Below are 19,844 nucleotides of genomic sequence, written 5' to 3'. Positions count from 1 at the left end.
AATTAATTACATGCTGTTAACTGTACTGATTCACTTTTTATAATAAAAACACTTTCCAATCTATGGCTGAATTGAGACCACATGGATCTGGTGATTTTAACCTATCAATATCCACTTTTGCTCTGATTGAAGTAATTTTATTTATTTATTTGCATTTTGCTCACACCTTTTTCAGTAGTAGCTGAAGGTGAGTTACATTCAGGTACACTGGGTATTTCCCTGTCCCAGGACGGCTCACAATCTAAGATTGTCCCCTGACCCTCTCCCCTGACATTTTCCATCACTTTATCAATTACAAAACATCTTAAATCCGTTATTAAATGTCTTCAAGTGCCTGTATTTTCCAGCAATTCAAACAGGATTTCTTTGCATTTTATTCTAGTTTTTAACAATCTGGTTGTTTTTCCTATATACATTTTATGACCAGGACATTTAATGATGTGAACATAAATCCTGTTTGAATTGTCGGAAAATACAGACACCGATAGTTTCTCATTGCATGACTTTAAGGCATTGAATAACGGATTTAAGATGTTTTGCAATTGATAAAGCTTGTCACATAACCATAACCAGTCACTGACACCGTGTGTTTTGTCTTTCTTTGGACAGGTGGATGGGGACTCGGTCAGCGGGATTTGCTTCGTGGGATACAAGAACTATCACTACCGGGCTGGCTTTGTCCTAGCTCCGATAGGCCTAGTGCTACTTATCGGAGGTTACTTCCTAGTGCGAGGTGCGTTACCTGTGCTTCTCTTGTCTTCCTGAACACACCAAACTCTGAGTGTGAATGGGAGAGAAATTCCCTGTGTCTGAGCTGTGCAGACATACCACCCTTTCTGCTATTATCAATGGTATCTTAGTGAGAGAAAAGCTCCCTGCATCTAAGGTCTACAGATATAGGCCCTGATAATCAGGCTGTGGGAGATAGCCGGGCTGTCCCCTGCGGTCCGGATATTCAGTGCCGTGCCGTATCCGGTGACCGGCATTGAATATCCGGGGGGTTTTTTGGCCAGTGTGAAGATAACCAGCTAGGTCGATATTGAGACATAGCCGGTTGCCTTTAAACCTGCCAAAGATTTACCAGGATTTGATGCAGACAATTATGACCGCCAAACCCTGTTTAAAAATCAGCAGATAGCCAGTTATATCGTGTGATATAATCGGTTTTGCACCAGTTGCTAATCGCGGATATTCAGCGGAGGATAACCGGTTATCCCCTGCTGAATATCGGCAGATAGCCAGTTAAGCGCTCTTTAACCGGTCAGCATCCGTTCTGACAGACATGTCCTCTTTTTTGACGACACTGTGTGGCATCCGGCTGGGTTTTGCCAGTCTACCCATTTGTCCGGGTTTGTGGACAAACAGGCAGGCTGGCGGGTGGACGGGCAGGCGGGCCACAGGGTGCCCTATCCTCCCCTCCTTTACCTTATTATTGTGCCTTGGTGGTCTAATGGTCTCTTTGTGGCAGGAAAGAGCCCCTCTTTCCTGCCCAGCTTGGCTACAGACCTGTCCCTGCTCTGCTTCAAAATGGCTGCTGAGAGTTCAAATGGCGGCCTCATGAGACTCCCACAGAAGTCTTGCAAGGTCACTGCTTGAACTCTTGGCAACCATTTTGAAGTGGCACCAGGAGCTGGGCAGGAAAGAAGGGGCTCTTTACTGCCCCAAAGGGACCACTAGACCACCTGGGCACTACAAAAAGGTACAGGAGGGGAGGGGATGTAAATGGAGTTAGGTGGGTGGAGGGACGCTGGAAAAAAGATTGGGGAGGCTGGAGGGGATATACATGTAGGGGGAGAGAGGGAATCTGGCTTTTATGGGGGGGGGGTCAAGGTGACAGGGGCAGAGTGGGGGTGTGAGAGGGGGGTGGGGTGATATTTTGTGTGCTCTTTTTTTCTCACTGCAAATATGGTAACCCTAACTGAACATGGAGCAGTGACGTAGCCAAGGGTGGGCTCGGGTGGGCCCAGGACCACCCACTTTGGGCTCAGGCCCACCCAGTATCAGCACACCTATGATGTGGCTGGAATGGATCCCCAAGTCCCACCAGCCGAAAACGCTCAACAACTGTCCCTCCTTGCATACCTTTTAAATAGCAGATCTTTGCCTGCAGTGAGCAGCGACTGATACATACTGCTTGCACTGGCCCCATAACCTTCCCTCTGATGTATTCCTGCCTATGTGGAAACAGGAAGTTACATCAGAGGGAAGGCTGTGAGGCCAACATGAGCAGTGTGTATTAGTTGCTGCTCGCTGTCGGTGAAAAGCTGCTATTTAAAAGGTATGCAGGGGAGGGGGAATGTTTGAGAGACCACATGGCATGCAGGCGAGAGAGGGAGAGGCCAAATCACTTGTGGGACAAGACGGAGTTTTTCTGCCCACCCATCTTGGGCTTGGGCCCATCCAAAATTAGGTGTCTGGCTACGCCCCTGACATGGAGTATTAGTGAGAGACGCTCCCGGTCCCAGAGGTGTGCAGACTGGTCATGGTGTATTCACTGAGAGAAGCCCCGAGATGTGTGTTCCCTCTCAGCGTGGAAGTTGGGATGATGCTGAAGCTTATTAGGCTGAGAACCTGTAACTCAAAAGTGTAGTACATGTTAGAGAAATGGTTCAGTTCAGCGAAGCTGGATCGTTAATAGTCAGCTCAGTGAGGCACAGAGTGGTTTTAGCTTTAGTGACTCCTAATTTTACCTTTTTGAAATGTTTTTTTTAATTCATTATTGCTTTTTAGGTGTAATGACCTTGTTTTCCATTAAAAGTAACCATCCTGGTCTCTTGAGTGAAAAAGCTGCCAGTAAAATCAATGAGACCATGTTAAGGCTGGGTAAGTGCGTGTGTGTGTATATGTGTGTGTGTGTGTCTGTGTGTAAGGATTTACACGTTAAGGCTGGGTAACTGTAAATTCTATTATATGATAGTGTGTGTGTGTCTTGTTGCATTCTCCTTTTTGTGTGTGTCTTTGTATGTGTATATGTGTGTTAAGAGCAGTGGCGTAGCAAGGGCGGGGCGGTGGGGGCGGTCCGCCCCGGGTGTCAACGGGTGGGGGGGTGCATCCGTCCACCCCCCCCCCCGGCGCAGCGCCTCCCCCCCCCCCAACACGGTCCCCACCTGCCTACGAGCTCCATCCATCTGCAGCGCTGCTGTAAAGAAGAAATCGAGTCGTCGGCCCTTCCCTCACTCAATGTTTTCCGCCCTCTGACGTAACTTCCTATTTCCTCAAGGGCGGGGCACAGTGAGTGAGGGAAGGGCCGACGAAGTGATTTCTTCTTTACAGCAGCGCTGCAGATGGATGGAGCTCGTAGGCAGGTGGGGACTGTGTCGGGGTGGTGCTATGCCGGGGGGGGGGGGGGTGTCATGTTGGTCTGCACCCGGGGGGGGGGGGGGAGGGTGCAGCGGCGATCCACCCCGGGTGGCAGCTGCCCCCGCTACGCCACTGGTTAAGAGCTTTATACTATTACATTTCCAAATTACATTTTGCACAGAAAACACTTCGTCAAAACTCCTATAAAACTGATACAGATCACGTTCCTTTTTTTTTTCATATGATTTAGTTAGATTTGATATATTCACTTAACCATTATGGATTATGTATAAACAAACCAAACACAGGGTGGAAGAAAACAAGTCCAAGGGACCAGCCAAAACACTAAAGAAAGAGCTCCAAACAAAGTTTATTGGGACCCTACATGGTCTGTGTTTCGGCAAAAAGCCTTCTTCAGGGGTCAATAAAACCTCTGCTGGACGTCGAGTCAGCTTTGAGTGCTAGAAAAGCACAAGTATAATAATTCTGAATCCACAAACAGGGACACAGCCTTTTTTTTTTTTTTTACAAATTGCTTTACTAGGCTGCGTCCCTGTTTGTGGATTCAGAATTGGACTTGTTTTCTTCCACCCTGTGTTTGGTTTGCTTGCGTTACTGTGGAAGGAGTGGACCCAGTGGTGTGCTGGAGCAGGTTCTCACAGGCTCGCAAGAGCCGGTTGTTAAGCTTTTAAGAATTTTGGGAGCCGGTTGTTAAAGTAGGGCCCTCCATGGCTACTTTAACAACTGGCTCCCAAAATGTGGGTTTGGGCCCCCTGCTGAATTCTCTTTTACTTTGCTGGTGGGGATGCTGAGCCCTGCCAGCCAAGTAAATAGACTACTGCTGTTCCCCGCTCCTTGTTTCCAGCTCTGGGCAGCAGGCTCGGACTTCTTGAGCATGTGTGAGAAGTTCCAGCATGCTGCTCTGAGCAAGACGTTGGGAGTGGTTGCCAGCAAAGGTATGCCTAGCTTGCCCGCACGAAGGGAGGGAGGAAAGAGAGGCAAGTGTTGCTCCCCCACCCCCCCGTCCAGAGAAAGAGCCCGTTGTTAAAAATTTACCAGCACACCCCTGAGTGGGCCCCCTTGTCCTTATGTATAAACAAAACAGATTTTATATATATATATATATATATATATATATATATATATATATATATATATATATATAATTAAAAATGCATCATAAAATGTACATGTACCTGAACAATAAAAATCAGCAGGCACATAAATCTATTATTCCACTATCCAAGCTATATGGCTGCTCCATTACCATCCGTATAACAGAGGGGCAGATAGGATGACGTGTTTAGCAGTAGTATCCTGCCAGCCACTGACTATTTGTATAGTGATGCTGAACATCTGCATCTTTTAAATGCTGCACCCAGGGGGTCTTTTACTAAGCGACAGTAAGCCCAACGTGGGCTTACCGCTCGCTGAACTGGAAGTACCACCGGGCTACTGCAGCAGTCCAGCACCATTTCTGGCGCTACAAAAATATTTTTATTTTCGTAGTACCGGTGTTTACCCGACAGTAATCAGGCAGTGCTGGGCGCTGCCCGGTTACCCCCTGGTTAGCGTGGAAGCCATTACTACCACCTCAATGGGTGGCGGTAAGTGCTCCTCTCCCCCACCCCCGAAATGGCGGCACGGCATGTGCTTCACTTGCCGCACAGCAATTTCTTTTAAAAAAAAACAAAAAACAGCCTTTTACCCGCTGCAGTAAACGGGGACCTCAGAACACATCAAAAACACACACTGATGTCAGTGCAGGCCCCCTTTTTGTCGCAGCTTAGTAAAAGGACGTCCCAGTGTTTAAAAAAAAATACAGCAAAATGTATTTGGGATGTTCCATCACACACACACATCTTAAGACACATTTAGGAAAAGTGTTCCTGAGCGTGTGTTTTGGGTGGGATCAGAAATTAACATGTGTAGATTCTATTATTAAGTCTGTGTCCATTACTTTCTGAAAATCTGTCCAGATGTTAAAAAGTAGGTGCAAATATCTGTGGTTTAATGCCAGGGGCGTAGCCAGACTTCGGCGGGAGGGGGGTCCAAGCCCGAGGTGAGGAGGCACATTTTAGCCCCCCCCCCCACCATTACCGACCCCCCCCACCGCCACCACTACCACCACCACCAACTTTGATGACCCCTGCCGACGACCCTCTCGACCCCCCTCCTGTCACCAACCCTCCCCCGCCGCCGTCGCCTACCTTTGCTGGTGGGGGACCCCAATCCCCGCCAGCCGAGGTCCTCTTCTTTCTGCAAGGCTTCTTTCTGCTTCTGACATCCTGCATGTTGTACGTGCAGGACGTCAGAGAAACAGAACGAAGCCTTGCAGATCAGCAGGTCCCCTGCCAGCAGGACGTCAGACTCACAGAAACAGAACGAAGCCTTTGTGTCGGAAGAAGAGGACCTTGGCTGGTGGGGGTTGGGGTCCCCCACCAGCAAAGGTAGCTCACGGCGGTGGCGGGGGAGGGTTGGCGGTGGGAGGGGGGGTCAAGAGGGTCGTCGGCAGGGGGGTCCAGGGCCAAATCGGGGCCCAGGCCCCCGTGGCCCCAAGTAGCTACGCCAGTGGTTAGTGCTAAAACAGACCCAGGACAGTCCCAGAACTTGTCTGGGTAGCAGGGGCGTAGCTGCTATGGGGCCACGGGGGCCTGAGTCCCTGTAGATTTGGCCCTGGACCCCCCTGCCGGCGACCCTCTCAACCCCCCCTCCCACCGCCAACCCGTTGCCTGCTACCTTTCCTGGCGGGGACCCCAACCCCTGCCAGCCAAAGTCTTCTTCCTTCCTTTGGTTTCTGACTGAGTCTGATGTCCTGCACGTACAACGTGCAGGACGTCAGACTCACAGAAACAGAACGAAGCCCTGTGGTGCTGAATATTTGATCACCACAACTGGCATTAAAAACAAAAAAAAAAAAGCACTGACTATGATGGCTGAATATTGACTTGTAAATTACCAAGGAAGTGTGAAAAGTGCACAAAGTGATTATGATTATGAGAATTGCTTGCTGGGCAGATGTTAGCTGCAAGACAGATGCTGTACAGATGTGAACAGGGAGTGGATCTGTGGCCAGATGTAAGCTGGAAAGAGGATGCTGGGCAAATAAGAACAGGGAGTAGGATTACCATACGTCCGGATTTCCCTGGACATGTCCTCATTTTCAGGGGACTGTCGGGTGCATGAACGTTTTTCTTTTCCAGTCAGCCCGTTTGTCTGGGTTTCTGGGTTGATAGGCAGACGGGCTTGCCCTCTTCCCCCCCCCCCCCAGCCTACCGTAGTGCACTCTGGTGGTCTAGTGGCCTGTTTGGGGCAGGAAAGAACCCCACTCTTTGCTGCCCACTGATGCTGACCTCCCCGCTGCTGCTACTTCTTGAAAATGGCTGGCAAGACTTCACGGAAGTCGTGCGAGGCCACCGCTTTAAGTCTCGGCAGCCATTTTCAAGAAGCAGCGGCAGCGGGGAGGTCAGTGACTGCAGGCAGGAAAGAGTGGGGTTCTTTCCTGCCCCTGAAGAGGCTGCAAGGTAGGCCTGGGAGGGGAGGGGCAGGAGACAAGTGGGCAAGCTGCTCGTGGACGGGAGGGGAAAGGAGAGAAGGGAAGGGAAAAGGGGGAAATGCATCACATGGCTAGAAGGGGATGGAGAGGAGAGGGGGACATGCTGCTCATGGATGTTTGATTTTTTGGAAATGTTCATTTTTTCTAATTTTCTATTTAGGCTACAGAGGTAAATTAATTTCTGTTACTTTTACCAGTGTTTTCACTGCTTGTAGAATCTGACTTTTATGGGGGATCAAGGTGACTGTGCGGCTGGGGCAGGGTGGCAATTTTTTGTGTGTGTCCTCTTTTTTTTTGTCTCCACAAATATGGTAACCCTAACAGGGAGTGAATCTGTGGCCAGATGTGAGCCAGGAGGGAGACATTGGGCAGATATGGAAGGGGACATTGAGCAGATGTGGTTGGACAGGAAGATCCTTGCGGGTGAGAGCTGGGGGAAAGTCTCTGGACAGATGCAGGATAACCCAAAAGATTCCATTTACAAAATATCTCTAGAGTTTTCCACACGGTGGTCACAGTGTATCCAGCGACTAGGGAAAGTTTAGATGTATGATTTCAGTGACTATGAAGAGTGTGGGAAATGCAGTGCTGGTTTCTGTAACAGGGATCTTCGGTTTCCTGGCCTTTGGCTTTGTGCTGATCACGTTTGGCTGCCATTTCTATGATTTCTTCAATCAAGCGGAGTGGGAACGCAGCTTCCGGGAGTATGTGCTGTGAGTATGACTTGAGTACTTCATCTTGTGTAGAAACGGCTGGAGCTCGGCATGCGCAAGATTCTTGGGCAAAGGAATTGCTCCCTGCAGTTTTCTCTGGATCCAGCCACTAGAGAGGCAGTGCAAGGGAACTTACTCCATATTTAACCCTCGCCTTCTTACCTAACCCAGTCCCTGCAGTAAGAGGGGCACAGACTCCAGCTCCCTGCATTTACTCTAAACACAGCAGGTAGGCAGGGCCAGCAGCACCTTGGCTGAAGTGGAAGTCATCCATTTATTGGTGGGTTCTTGCCATTTCCTCTCTCCACCCCCCTTCCTGTTTTGCTCCCACCACTTCTGCTCTGCCCCTTCTCTGTTTATAGTGGGAGACACTGTTGGAGCTGATCCTGGGCCCACTGCAACAGTAGTCATAGAGCAGGACCTGAACTACTATGTGATCACCCCTTTACACACAGGCTTCCTAATTGGAAAGGGGACCTGTGCAGAGCAGGGGGGGGGGGGAAGGGGGGCCTTCACACAGGATGGGGCTTCACTCACTGACTGCTGCCACTGCCTGCAAGACTAGAACTGACCCCAGCAGGCTCGCCCACTTCAAGACCTGTGAGGTGGGGGGAGTAGAGGCAGTAGTGGGGGGGAAGGGGGAGAGAGGGGGAGTGGAGTCTGAAGACCTGAGTTCTGATATTGCATCCAGTGACTCTGTACCAGCGCCATGCCTACTGTCCCACTTTTGCTGGGGGCAGTGAGTGGTGTTTTTTTTTTTGTTTTGTTACATTTGTACCCCGCGCTTTCCCACTCATGGCAGGCTCTATGCGGTGGGCAATAGAGGGTTAAGTGACTTGCCCAGAGTCACAAGGAACTGCCTGTGCCAGGTTACCAACCTGGAACCTTTTTTGAACTTGCTTTCTCTTTCCTTTTGCAGTTAGATTTGGAAGGTACAATGCTTTGCTGGCTCTGACCTGCTGGGTGGGATGTAGTTAAGGAGAACGTGGTCAGTAACCCTGAATGCCCACCCATGCCATTGGCCCGCCACTAGATGTCACTGTTGAGTAATGATAGGGCTTCCTCCTTAGATCATAAATTACTGTCTCTAGCACAGAAGTGGGCAACCTGCCGCCCCCCCCCCCCCCATTGAAATTTATACAGCCCGCAAGACCATGGGAAGTATATACAGAAAATATCATTCGCCAGAGTTATGGTGATTTAAAATACTGTATTTCACAAATATTTTCAGAGTAGCCATTCTAGCACATTGTTTCCATCGTTTTTAGTTACATTTTTATTTTATTTATTTATTTATTTGTCACAGAAGGCCTATGGAGCTTTGTGCATGTCCAGTTCCAACATCGTGTAATGTTGCTGCCTGCCAGGGATTGTATTGACATTCATGCGGGCCCCCCCCCCCCCCCCCCCGTGTGTATAAAGGGTTGCTGAGATGCCAAGTTACCCAGTTCCAGGCTAAATTTTGGGACAGTCCTGCATTTCTGACTTCCCTATCCTGGTGTATTGTGAGACTTGCAGCACTGATTTCAATGGGCCCCCTGCATTGAAATCACAGCGCCTCTCACCTCCGTGTGAAAGCACTGCAGGCAGCAGATCGCCTCCCTTCAGGCCTCCTTCCCTCCCTGTGCCCTGCCCTCGTCTGACTTAACTTCCGCGAGGGCGGGACACAAGGAGGGAAGGAGGGCCGAAGGGAGGCGATCTGCTGCCTGCAGCGCTTTCACACGGAGGTGAGAGGCGCTGTGATTTCAATGCAGGGAGCCCGGCCCGGTGGCGGACGGAGGGGGATGGGGGGAGGGGGAGCAGTAGCAGCGGCGACCTCAGGGGGGTGGAGGGGGGGCCGAGTGGGCGGGGCGGGACCCCGGGGACGGCCTTGCCCCGGGCCCAGCCCAGTCTCTCGGCAGCCCTGCTTGGCATCTCTGAGTTTGTTCACTCATGCTCAAGCATCTACAGGTCATGAAACTGAATAGGCATCGGGTTCAGGGCTGGCATTAGGAGGGGGTGTGCAAACAGGATAATTGCCCTGGGCCCCATACCACAGGGGGTCTCAGACCTGGCTAAAGTTGAAGTATAGCCTGCCAGCTGACTTTGGGGTCCCTTTCCATATTTTTGCCCTGGGTCTGGGCATGTCTAACACCAGCCCTTATCGGATCTGCGTGCAAGGGAAAGGCAGGGTATTGGTTTCAGACTTTAAGCAAAAAAATGTTCATGTTGCTTTGTAAAATTCATGTCTTCCTTTTCAGGACTTGTTCAGGAAATATTAACCATGCCTTGTAAGCCGCACAGTGGCAGATCACAGCTTTTATTCCCATCTCAGGAGCCGTGGAGAGGGGTGGGGGAGGCTTTTCACTATGCAATCCTTCTAAAGTGCCATCTAGCAGTTGGGCAAAGAACAACAGTGCAAACAGCTCACATGAGCTGCGGTCTGCCACTTCTTCTGCCAAATCACAACACGCTCCCTTATACCTGCTGGTTCTTTCCTGTTCTTTGATTGGACTGAGCACAGGTCAAAGAGCATTTCCTGAAAAGATGGATGTCAAATCTTTGCAAGATTTTTAAAGGGCTTCTTCCCTAAAAATACAGAGTCATTGGAACTAATGATGCATTATTTATTTATTTGTTGCATTTGTATCCCACATTTTCCCACCTATTTGCAGGCTCAATGTGGCTTACATAGTACCGTGATGGCGATCGCCAATTACGGCGAGCGAAATACAGAGTGATCTAGTATTAATGTTCATAAGTGACAGAGTATGTTAAGTATACAAGGAGAGAGGGTTAAGTTTTGTCCAGTTCTGGTAGGAATTTCGATTGTGTTGCAGGGTTATAGGTGTTTAGGTTGGATTGTTCTGGTACGCCTTTGAGGTTGGTTTTTAGCGATTTCCGGAAATTTGTTAGGTCGTGCATTGTTTTCATGACGTTTGGGAGTGCATTCCATAGTTGCGTGCTTATATAAGAGAAGCTGGATGCATATGTTGATTTATTAAGCTGGTTCAGGCACATCTGGTACCTTCTTACTGCTAATGCCACAGTTTCTGAATCCCAGCTTCCCTGGCTGTAAGCAATACGTCTTTTCCCCAGGTGTGAGGCCAACGTGACCGTTGCAGTGCAGACCAACAAGCCCATCCCCGACTGTGAGATCAAGAACCGTCCCAGTCTGCTGGTAGAGAAGATCAACCTCTTTGCCATGTTTGGTACCGGTATCTCCATGAGTACCTGGGTGTGGACCAAGGCCACTCTCCTCATTTGGAAGCGTACTTGGTGCAGGTAGGAGCTCACCTTCCCTTCCTGTCTGGGCCTCCCAGACAAAAATAAGTATGAGGGCTCCAGTTAACCAAAGTAAAATCAGATTAAACAGAGACTGGCATCAACCATTAGAGCATATTCAGTTTTGTTCAGGATGTAATGATGTAGACCAGTGGCTTCCAATCCTGGTCCTGGAGGCACAAGTTTTCAGAATATCCACAATGAATATTCGTGAGAGAGATTTGCATGCACTGCCTCCACTGCATTCAAATCTCTCTCACAGACCTGCCAAGTCTCCCGGGGTCATTTCCTGCCAAGGATCTCCCGCTGAGTGGCCTCCCATCCAGTGACAGCAGAAGGTGCCTTCACAAAGCACCATCTCCTGCTACTGCTGATCCCATGCCCCACTACGAGATAACATTTTATGAAGGCTTTCCTGCTGTCGCTGGATGGGGAGACCACGCCTATGGCCATTGGCTGCGAATCAGATGTGCTGGGGGCGGAGAAATGGGCAGTTGTGGGTGGAGCAATGGGTGGGGTGGGCTGGGGGCAGAGAAATGGGCAGAGTTGTGTGTGGAGCTAGGTGGAGCAATGGGTGGGGTGGATCTGAGGTGGGCTGGGGGCAGACCCTAAATCTCCTGCTGAATGGATCAGCCCCCGTGGCAGTTCTGTTCTCATGAATTCCCTATCCACATACTTTAAAAAATAACACGGATAATATAGGGACATTTAAATTGGTAGGGATGGAGTGAAGGGAGCCCTTAAAATGATCCATTGAACTAGCAGTCTAAATTTTTCAAACTCAAAAGATTTGAGAATCGCTCTTTTTAACGTGTAAAATGATTTTTTGACTACAGATCTTACATGATTAGAAAACGATAGACCATCCACCTCTACTCCCAGAATCCTTGAACATGATTCAGAAGAGAAGAGAAGGGGTTAGAGCCAATGGAGAAGTGCTGAGATAGCACTATTGAATCTCACTCATCCCTCCCTTCTGATGATTTCTGATCAAATGTGTGGGTCTTTTTGTCCTTTTCACCATAACTAGAAAACGAGTAATCATGAAAAAGAAGGTGACCAATAACCATCAATGCCAAGCTGTAGGTCCCACACCTCTGCCCCACAAAGCAGCCATTTCTCAAATGAATTCCTGGGGAGGGGGTTTGTAACTATAGAGACCACAGGACAGTGGGGGCTTGTCCCTGCTGCTTAGCTCCTCTCTGTCTCTCACCAGGATCCTGGGCCGTAGTGACAACGAACCTAAAAGAATTAAAAAGAGCAAGATGATAGCCAAGGCCTTCTCCAAGAGGAAGGAGCTGTTGGGGAACCCGGACAAGGAACTGTCCTTCAGCATGCAGACAGTGACACACGACGGACCAGTGGGTGAGATGTGCATGAATTCCCTGCTCCTAGCTGTGTGCTCTCCCAGAAACCTATGTCCCCAGGCACAGACCACAAATACTTCTTCCTAGGACTTTCTTGTACAGGAAGTCCTCAAGAGTCATACTGGAAACTCTACCTGAAGTACATGACTTAGTTCCGAAAAGTGGTGTCTTTGAGACTGTGTTGACATCGCTGTCAGTGACTGGCAGGGTTTTTGGCCTCTCTTCCAGAAACAAGCTACAGTTTCTGTAGTCCCTGCTTGAAGTTTTCTACCCTAATTCTAGTGGAAGAGTAGCCTGATGGTTAGTGCACAATATTGAGCACAAAATAGCTGGCTATCTCAGCTGAATATTAGCGCTTAGCGGCTAGCCAGATGACCAGCTATGTCACATGACATAGCCGGTCAGTGCTGATATTCAGCGTCTGGCTGGCTATGTTTGACGGCCAGATATGACCGTGTCAACAGGTGGAATATCTTTGGCTGGTTCCAGCTTAACTAGCTTGGCTGGTTAAGTTGGAACTGACCAAAAATAAACCGGATATTCAGTGCCGGTCACCGTAAATGGCTGAGCGCTGTCTGCGGGAGGCAGCCAGGCTACCTTCCTAGGTCTGAATATCGGGCCCCTTGTCTTCGATTTCCAAATTGATGATCAGATACAGCAAACTTTAGCAATGTGGCTGAATGCTAGGCCCGGCAGGCTGTCTCCCTGTGTGTCCTTGCAACAGAAATCCATACTGATAGCTTTACGGTGCAAACAGTGTGCAGGTTTCTAGGTGGCAACAGTTGATAGAATGTGACAGTGCAATCTGAGACAGTCTCGGTTTTCCCTGTTTGGGATGTGGTTTCGGAATTGGAAATGAAATGGTGACTGGGGTAGTCAGGGCTGGTGCAGGGTATTTGACACCCTAGTTCAGGAGTTCTCTCTTTTTTTGGAGGTGGTGGTTCCCAAACCCCTTTAACTGATCAGTGAGACTCAGACCCCGTTCCTAAACCACATGTCCACTAGTGACCGCTGACAGCCACATATGTCATTGTTAGCCACTATCAGTGCAAACTGCTAACATATCACTAAAATTATAGCAGGACAGTTATGCTACCAATAACTGCCCTAATAACTGCCTTCACGCCTTGTAGAAAGTTTCAATAACTTACCTCAGATTTCAAGACCCTTCTCCGCACACCCTCTGGGAACTGTGGCAATGTGGTAGGGTTCTGGTTGCCATGGCAGCACATTGCAGCTATTGTTCAAGGTTCCATGTGGAGTTCAGGCCTTGCCTGAAGCTGCCGCCAAGCTCAGTGCGTTAGAACAAAGGAGACAAGCTGCTGGGGGGGAGGGGGTGCAGCGTTGCACTGGGACACTATTTCTAGCCAGCGACATGCAACAAAAACTGTCCCAAGTATTTAGAAATAAAGACACGTAGTGTGATCTGCCTTGTCTTGTGCCATTTCTTCCAGCGGGCTTGAACTTTGACCTGAATGAGCCATCAGCTGACATGTCTTCTGCCTGGGCTCAGCACGTAACCAAGATGGTGGCCAGGAGAGGAGCCATTTTACCTCAGGACATCTCTGTCACACCAACAGTGACACCAGGTATGTTTCTACTGCCTCATGACTGAGTGAAATTAATTAATTAATTATTTATTTATTTATTACTCAGAACATTTATACTCCGCTTAATACCACTAAAGCGGCCTCAAAGCGGCTTACAATGGACTGAGGAAACAAATTACAATTTCAATTATGTGACACTAGCTGATTTTCTCACTCCAGCCTTAGCCATGACCCCAATTAGCAGTCTCTCTCGAGTTCTCTACTTCTTCCCCCAGCACACCCAGAAATCATTCCCTGTCTCTCCGCCTCACCTCTCCAGCAGTCACTCTGATGCTCCCCCACCCCTGCCAGTTCCAGCAATCACCCTCATGTGTCCTCCCCATCTAGCACTCTCTCACTCTCCCCTCCTGTCCCATCAGTCACTTCCAGTCTCTGTCTTCACCTCTCTTCCTCCAGCAGTCACTCACACATACCCCACTCCAGCCCCGTCCCACACTGTTCTCATCTCTGCTCCTCACCAACCCTATTATTCACTCTCACTTTCTAACCCCTTGAGTTTCAGCAGTCACTCTCACTCTCTGAAATTCTCTCCCACTCCCAGCTTTCCCAGGCCCCAGCATTCACCCAGTCCCTCTCATTCTCTAACCCCTTAGTTAGAGCAATCACTCTTGCCCCCTTCAACCCCAGGCCCAGCAGTCAATCTCACACTATTCTCCCCTTTGTCCCCCACTAGCCCAGCAGTCACTCTGTCTAACCCCTTGAGTTCCAGCAGTCACTCTCACATTCCCGCCCCCCTCCCCGTCAAAACTTCAGACCTTGTTCCAGCAATCACTCTTACACTGTACAAATACACCTAGTAAATAAAGCAGTAGATCGCTACAAAGGTAAGCTAATAAATAAAGCACTCTCTCACCATCCTCTGCTCTCTTACACAGCCTCTAATGAACATCAGTGCTCTCCCAACTTCCTCTGCTCTCTTACACAGCCTCTAATGAACATTAGCGCTCTCCCAGCTTTCTCTGCTCTCTTGCACAGCCTCTAATGAACATCAACACTCTCTCAGCTTCCTCTGCTCTCTCACACAGCCTCTAATGAACATTAGAGCTCTCCCAGCTTCCTATGCTCTCTTACACAGCCTCTAATGAACATCAGCGCTCTCCCAACTTCCTCTGCTCTCTTACACAGCCTCTAATGAACATCAACACTCTCTCAGCTTCCTCTGCTCTCTCACACAGCCTCTAATGAACATTAGCTGTCTCCCAGCCTCCTCTGCTCTCTTACACAGCCTCTAATCAACATCAGCACTCTCCCAGCTTCCTCTGCTCTCTCACACAGCCTTTAGTGAACATCAGCACTCTCCCAGCTTTATCTGCTCTCTTACACAGCCTCTAATGAACATTATTAAAGCTCTACCAGCTATCTGTGCTCCTCTGCCCTGCTTCCTTGTGTTGTCTTCTATAACATTTCCTAGTAGAAACTGCTCCCATCACTCTCATTAACTCCATGTTGTAGGGGAGTTTGGCATGGAATCTGTGAAGCAGTGGTTTCTGTTTGCTGTCTGATGAAAATGTGCCCTACCTCAGTGCTGACCTGTGAACTCACAGCCCCCTTCCAGTGATCCAATCAGAAAGAAGGATCTTCAAGTTAGACCAGGTGGAGTCAAAAACAGTCAATGCAAGGAAAGACGACTACAATGCCCATTAGGAAAAGCCCGGAGATCAATTTTTGTAAATCTTTTTAACTTGGTAACAATCCCAGAGCTGACAGATTGCTCTATATCTGAGAAGGTCCCCCTTTGTTTTTTTCTTTTTTTTTTCCCCTGAACTCTCTTCAGTTATTTCCATTTTGAATGTTCTCTAAGTTCAGACCACTGACTAAATTGTGAGATTTTTTGTTTTGTACTTACCTCTGAGTATGACAACCAGCGCGAAGCACATTGAGTTATTGCATGGCTGATAAAGGCCAACCGAATTTCAGTTTCAGCACCGAAGCTGAATCCTACCAAAAATACACATTTGGCCTTGTTTCGGTTTCATCCAAAAATGCTGGTGCATTTTCAGCTGAAACCAAATTTTCTTTGCTATGTCCCATGGTTTTCCTTCACCTCCCCTCCCCTCCGAACCAAAAGAGTTCCCTTTTCCTCCCTCCCCCTATAAAAAAGCTCCCACTTCCTCCCTTCCTTTTCCCTGGACCCATCCATAGGCTCCCCTCCAGCCTGTTGTGCTGCCCTGGTGGTCTAGTGGCAAGTCAGGACAGGAGCGATCCCCAGTTGCTCCTGTTTGTGCTGTCTACACAGTCAAAATGGCTGCCACAACTTCCAGTGGCAGTCTTGCAAGATTGCTACTGGAGGTCACTGCAGCCATTTTGAAATTTGGACCTGGTGTGGTCAGGAGTGACTGGGGATTGCTCCTGCTCTGACTAGCCACTAGCCCAACAGAGCAGTACACTTTACATTCATAGTATCTCTTCCCTCAAAGATTTCAAGACAGCTATCAAAACTTGGCTATTTGAGTGAGCATTTGATCCTTAAGTCTTTTAGGGTGTAGTTTCATTCTCTCTCCCTGGCTCTGTTTTTCTTGTGTGGAATGTACGTAATTTTTGATAAATAAAATTCATTGTATTACAAGAGGTCAGTAAAACTGGTTTTTTATTTAGAGCTGCGTAATTTCTTTTTGGCAACAAGGAGGGAAGACTGGGAGAGAAATCTGTCTTCTTCCAAGTCTCCCTGAAATTTGACAACGCAAATGCTTACATTTATACCCTCAGTCACTGTCACGAAATGCATAGCCACCTGCCTGGGGTTACCAGTGGCCTCTTAGAGAGTCTATTCCCAGCACAGCTCAGGTCCGCCTGCACCTGACTCTTGTGCTCTACACTAGCACTCTCCTCCCACCGACTGGGTCCCAACTGCCTCTGGGCGAGTCTCCCGCTCTCAAATTATTCCCAGTGATTTCTGGATTACTGGATCCACACTCCCAGTGGTCCCACAGTTCCCAGAAAGCACTCAAAGACCCAACACAGAAACCACCAGGATTCTTTATGTCCAGATAAAAAGGCAATAAACTGGTTTATTGTCTTAACAATTGAACAATGAACAAAAAATGTGCAATCAGCAAACAATAACAGGTAACTGAAATATGGATCAGTTATAACACTAACTAAACGTTTGTTTTACTTTCTAAAAAGTACCTGGGAAGATCAGATCATATAATTCACTGAGCCTCAGCAAAGAGATCCATCTCTCTTTTCTCCCTGGCTAAGACTGGAGAAAAAGTCAGTAAAATCCAAATGAAAATGAGCTCCTGGGCCAATCAGAGCCCAGAACAACAAAAACATCTCAAAAATATACTGCTGTTTGCTTCCTGTTTGTGTTAAACTAGAGAGAACATTGCTTTTTTTTTTGTTTTTTTGTAACAGCTTACAACAGAAAACACCATCTGCTGGCCAATAGGAGAAATACAATTCAAGAAATATTCAGTACAATTTACAGGCTTAAAAACAAGCTGTTCTGTCACAGTCACATATAAGGTTATTGATCCATCTACAGAGAATTCCATAGCTTCAGCAATACATCTTTATAGAATGCTGAACTAAATGTAAGCAAATATGCTAAAAGTCTAAAGTATAAGGGCGTAGTACAATGGAAAAAGCCTGTTACATAGCATTTTTCAACTACATTTAATAACAGACTAACATTTATAACCTTTTCTGTTTAGTTAAACTCAAAGTATGATTTATTTTTACAAAATGATCTATTCTTACTGTACACCGCCTTGAGTGAATTCCTTCAAAAAGGCGGTAAATAAATACTAATTAATAAATAAATAAATAAAAGAAGACATCTATCACAAATACTGGTTAGTTTCAGACCTTCTTTAATCTCTCTTATCCAAAGGCCTTTCTTTGTCAGCATAGATAAAGAGATCTGCAGTAACAGCGACTTCTATTTGTACAGCGCTGCGTAACCCTAGTAGCGCTCTAGAAATGTTAAGTAGTAGTAGTAGTAGATTCTGGCCTTTTCCTAGTCAGTGGGATCTGCTAAGCTAACGTTTGTTAGTAACTCACTTAAGACAATTTCTTATATATTTAAGACATAAATGTTATTTCTAACTTTTTCCAGTTCCACAATTGGTAAGGAGTTTTATTTGTTATGTTACAACATTTGTGTGTCTCTTGGTAGTGATTGGACCCGTCTTCTTGTGCGGATGTATCCTGTCTCCTTTAGGAAATTGTAGTTCCCTTCCATTTCTTTTCCTGACATTGGATTGTACACCGCCTAGTTCTGCATGTCAACATGGCAGCATAGGAAGTCTAAGGGCTTCTTCTGTTTGGAGGAGGAAGGAAGGGAGGAAAGTGGGAGCTCCTTTGCTTTGTGGGGGAAGGGTGGTGATGGAGGAGGGGGAGTGGGGCAGGGGGTCAGGCTGATTTCGATATCGGTTTCAGCTGAAACCGAATGGCAAATTTTGACCGCAGATTTGGTGTTGGCTGAAACTGAAAAACTTGTTGTGGTTGCCCCCTAGTGGCTGACTTTTGTAACACAGTTGCTTCCTTATTTCCTTTCATATTGGAGGGTGTGCCTGCTAAATGTCACTTTGGGGTGTTGCCACATCATCATAGTGCCAAAGCCTGTGCTGGTGGCAGACGGTCCTTTTAAGCATTCATAATCACCAATTCTTTTGGTTCTTCTCCTCAGTGCCACCGGAGAAAAGAGCAAACATATGGCTAATGGATGCTGAAGTTCCTGGAGAACCAGAGAAGAAAGGGAGCAGGAAGAAGAAGAAAAGACGGCGGAAGAAGGACCCGGGGTCAGACAAGGTATCAGGTCTGGATCCTTTCAAGCATCGATCTTCCTCTGTTGTCCCTCGACTTCCCAAGCTGCCCATGCAAAAGTGCCTGGTTTCTCGGGCCAGAGAGGTCCCTGGTCTGGATGATGTCCTACCAGGTTCCTACACCGAGCATGGATCCAGTATGAGTCCACATGATGCCTTTAATAAATATAAGACATTAAACCTATTTGTTGCCTCCCCTGATGAGGCTTCCCGAGGGCAGCCCCATCACCAGGTTAGTGGCAGATTCCTCCCCCCTGAGAGGTATTACAACAGTATGCTCCGGCACTCATCCATGGATGTGGAGGTTGGTGTACTGTCCTGTGGTCCCTCCCCTTACAACACAAGAACTCAAGTGAAAAGACCGAGCCTAGTGCCCAGGCACTCCAGGGCCAACCTCATGGACAACGAGCTCACGGATGCAGATTCAGACTTCTAGTGACCAGAAATGATCCGTGGATAGTTCAAAAGTGATGTATTTTGGAATGAGACTAGAGACTTTCACCTGCTCAGAGGATCACCAGAGGCCCTTTGGTTGTGCAGCTAATAAAGTCTTCAAAACTCAGAATAAAACATATGAAAAATATTAGGCTACTTTATTTAGAAACCTTTCCTTTTTTTTTTTTTACATTTTTAAAGGCAGGATAGGTTGCTTTTGTTCCCTTCAGATCATACTGGGTGGAAGAAGCTGGAGTCATCATTCCCCACCCCCTCCCCCCAGTCAGAGAGTGCATGGGACATGTGGGTTATTGCATCCCATTCTAGTTCCTGCAAGGATTCTCCAGGGCCCCAGGCTACCTGTACAGAAGCTGGAGAGCTGCTGTGACCTGGGAGGCAGAATATGGTGTCAGTGGAGCGTCAGAGAAAATATTTTATTTATTGAACTGGCACAGCAGTAGCATCTGGCCATCATTGACCTAAGAGAGATGCCCTTAGGATTGTGGAATAGGTTCTGGATTGTAACATTTTGGAAACAATCCCCCCTCTTGTGGTCAGAAAATGCCCTGTATCCAAAAGCCAAAATGCAGCACCGTGGGCTGCACATCACGTAATGTCTTTCCTTTCTATTATTTTAATACAGGCTTTAGCAGAGCTGTCTTTATACATTGCTTTACTGGGCCTGGTAAAATCTTTGGGTATTTTTGTGAGCAAGGAAGAGAAAAGATGATGCAGCCAGCACATGACAAGATAGGTGCTTTGCATATCAGTCCTTAGCTAATCAGAGGCTAGCTTCACTTTACCTGTGATACTTTTCGTTTCCCTAAAGG

The 19,844-nt window shown here is 47.8% G+C and overlaps 1 protein-coding gene across 1 annotated transcript in view; it reads left to right on the top strand.

Annotated features, from left to right (window-relative positions):
* The window catches only part of SMO (smoothened, frizzled class receptor), a 54,128-nt gene extending 34,389 nt beyond the window's left edge, over positions 1 to 19,739 (top strand). The window contains exons 6-12 of the mRNA XM_030216846.1: positions 610 to 733; positions 2,731 to 2,823; positions 7,461 to 7,569; positions 10,648 to 10,833; positions 12,050 to 12,198; positions 13,655 to 13,789; positions 18,444 to 19,739. Of these exons, the coding sequence (XP_030072706.1) occupies positions 610 to 733; positions 2,731 to 2,823; positions 7,461 to 7,569; positions 10,648 to 10,833; positions 12,050 to 12,198; positions 13,655 to 13,789; positions 18,444 to 19,015 (1,368 nt within the window). The 3' untranslated portion in view covers positions 19,016 to 19,739. The remainder of the gene's footprint in view (positions 1 to 609; positions 734 to 2,730; positions 2,824 to 7,460; positions 7,570 to 10,647; positions 10,834 to 12,049; positions 12,199 to 13,654; positions 13,790 to 18,443) is intronic.
* Positions 19,740 to 19,844: the final 105 nt, after the last annotated feature.

The sequence above is a fragment of the Microcaecilia unicolor genome, chromosome 10 (assembly GCF_901765095.1).
Source record: "Microcaecilia unicolor chromosome 10, aMicUni1.1, whole genome shotgun sequence".
Classification (NCBI taxonomy): domain Eukaryota; kingdom Metazoa; phylum Chordata; class Amphibia; order Gymnophiona; family Siphonopidae; genus Microcaecilia; species Microcaecilia unicolor.
The sequence above is the reverse complement of the archived record's forward strand: the minus strand, read 5'-3'. Positions and strand labels throughout refer to the sequence as shown.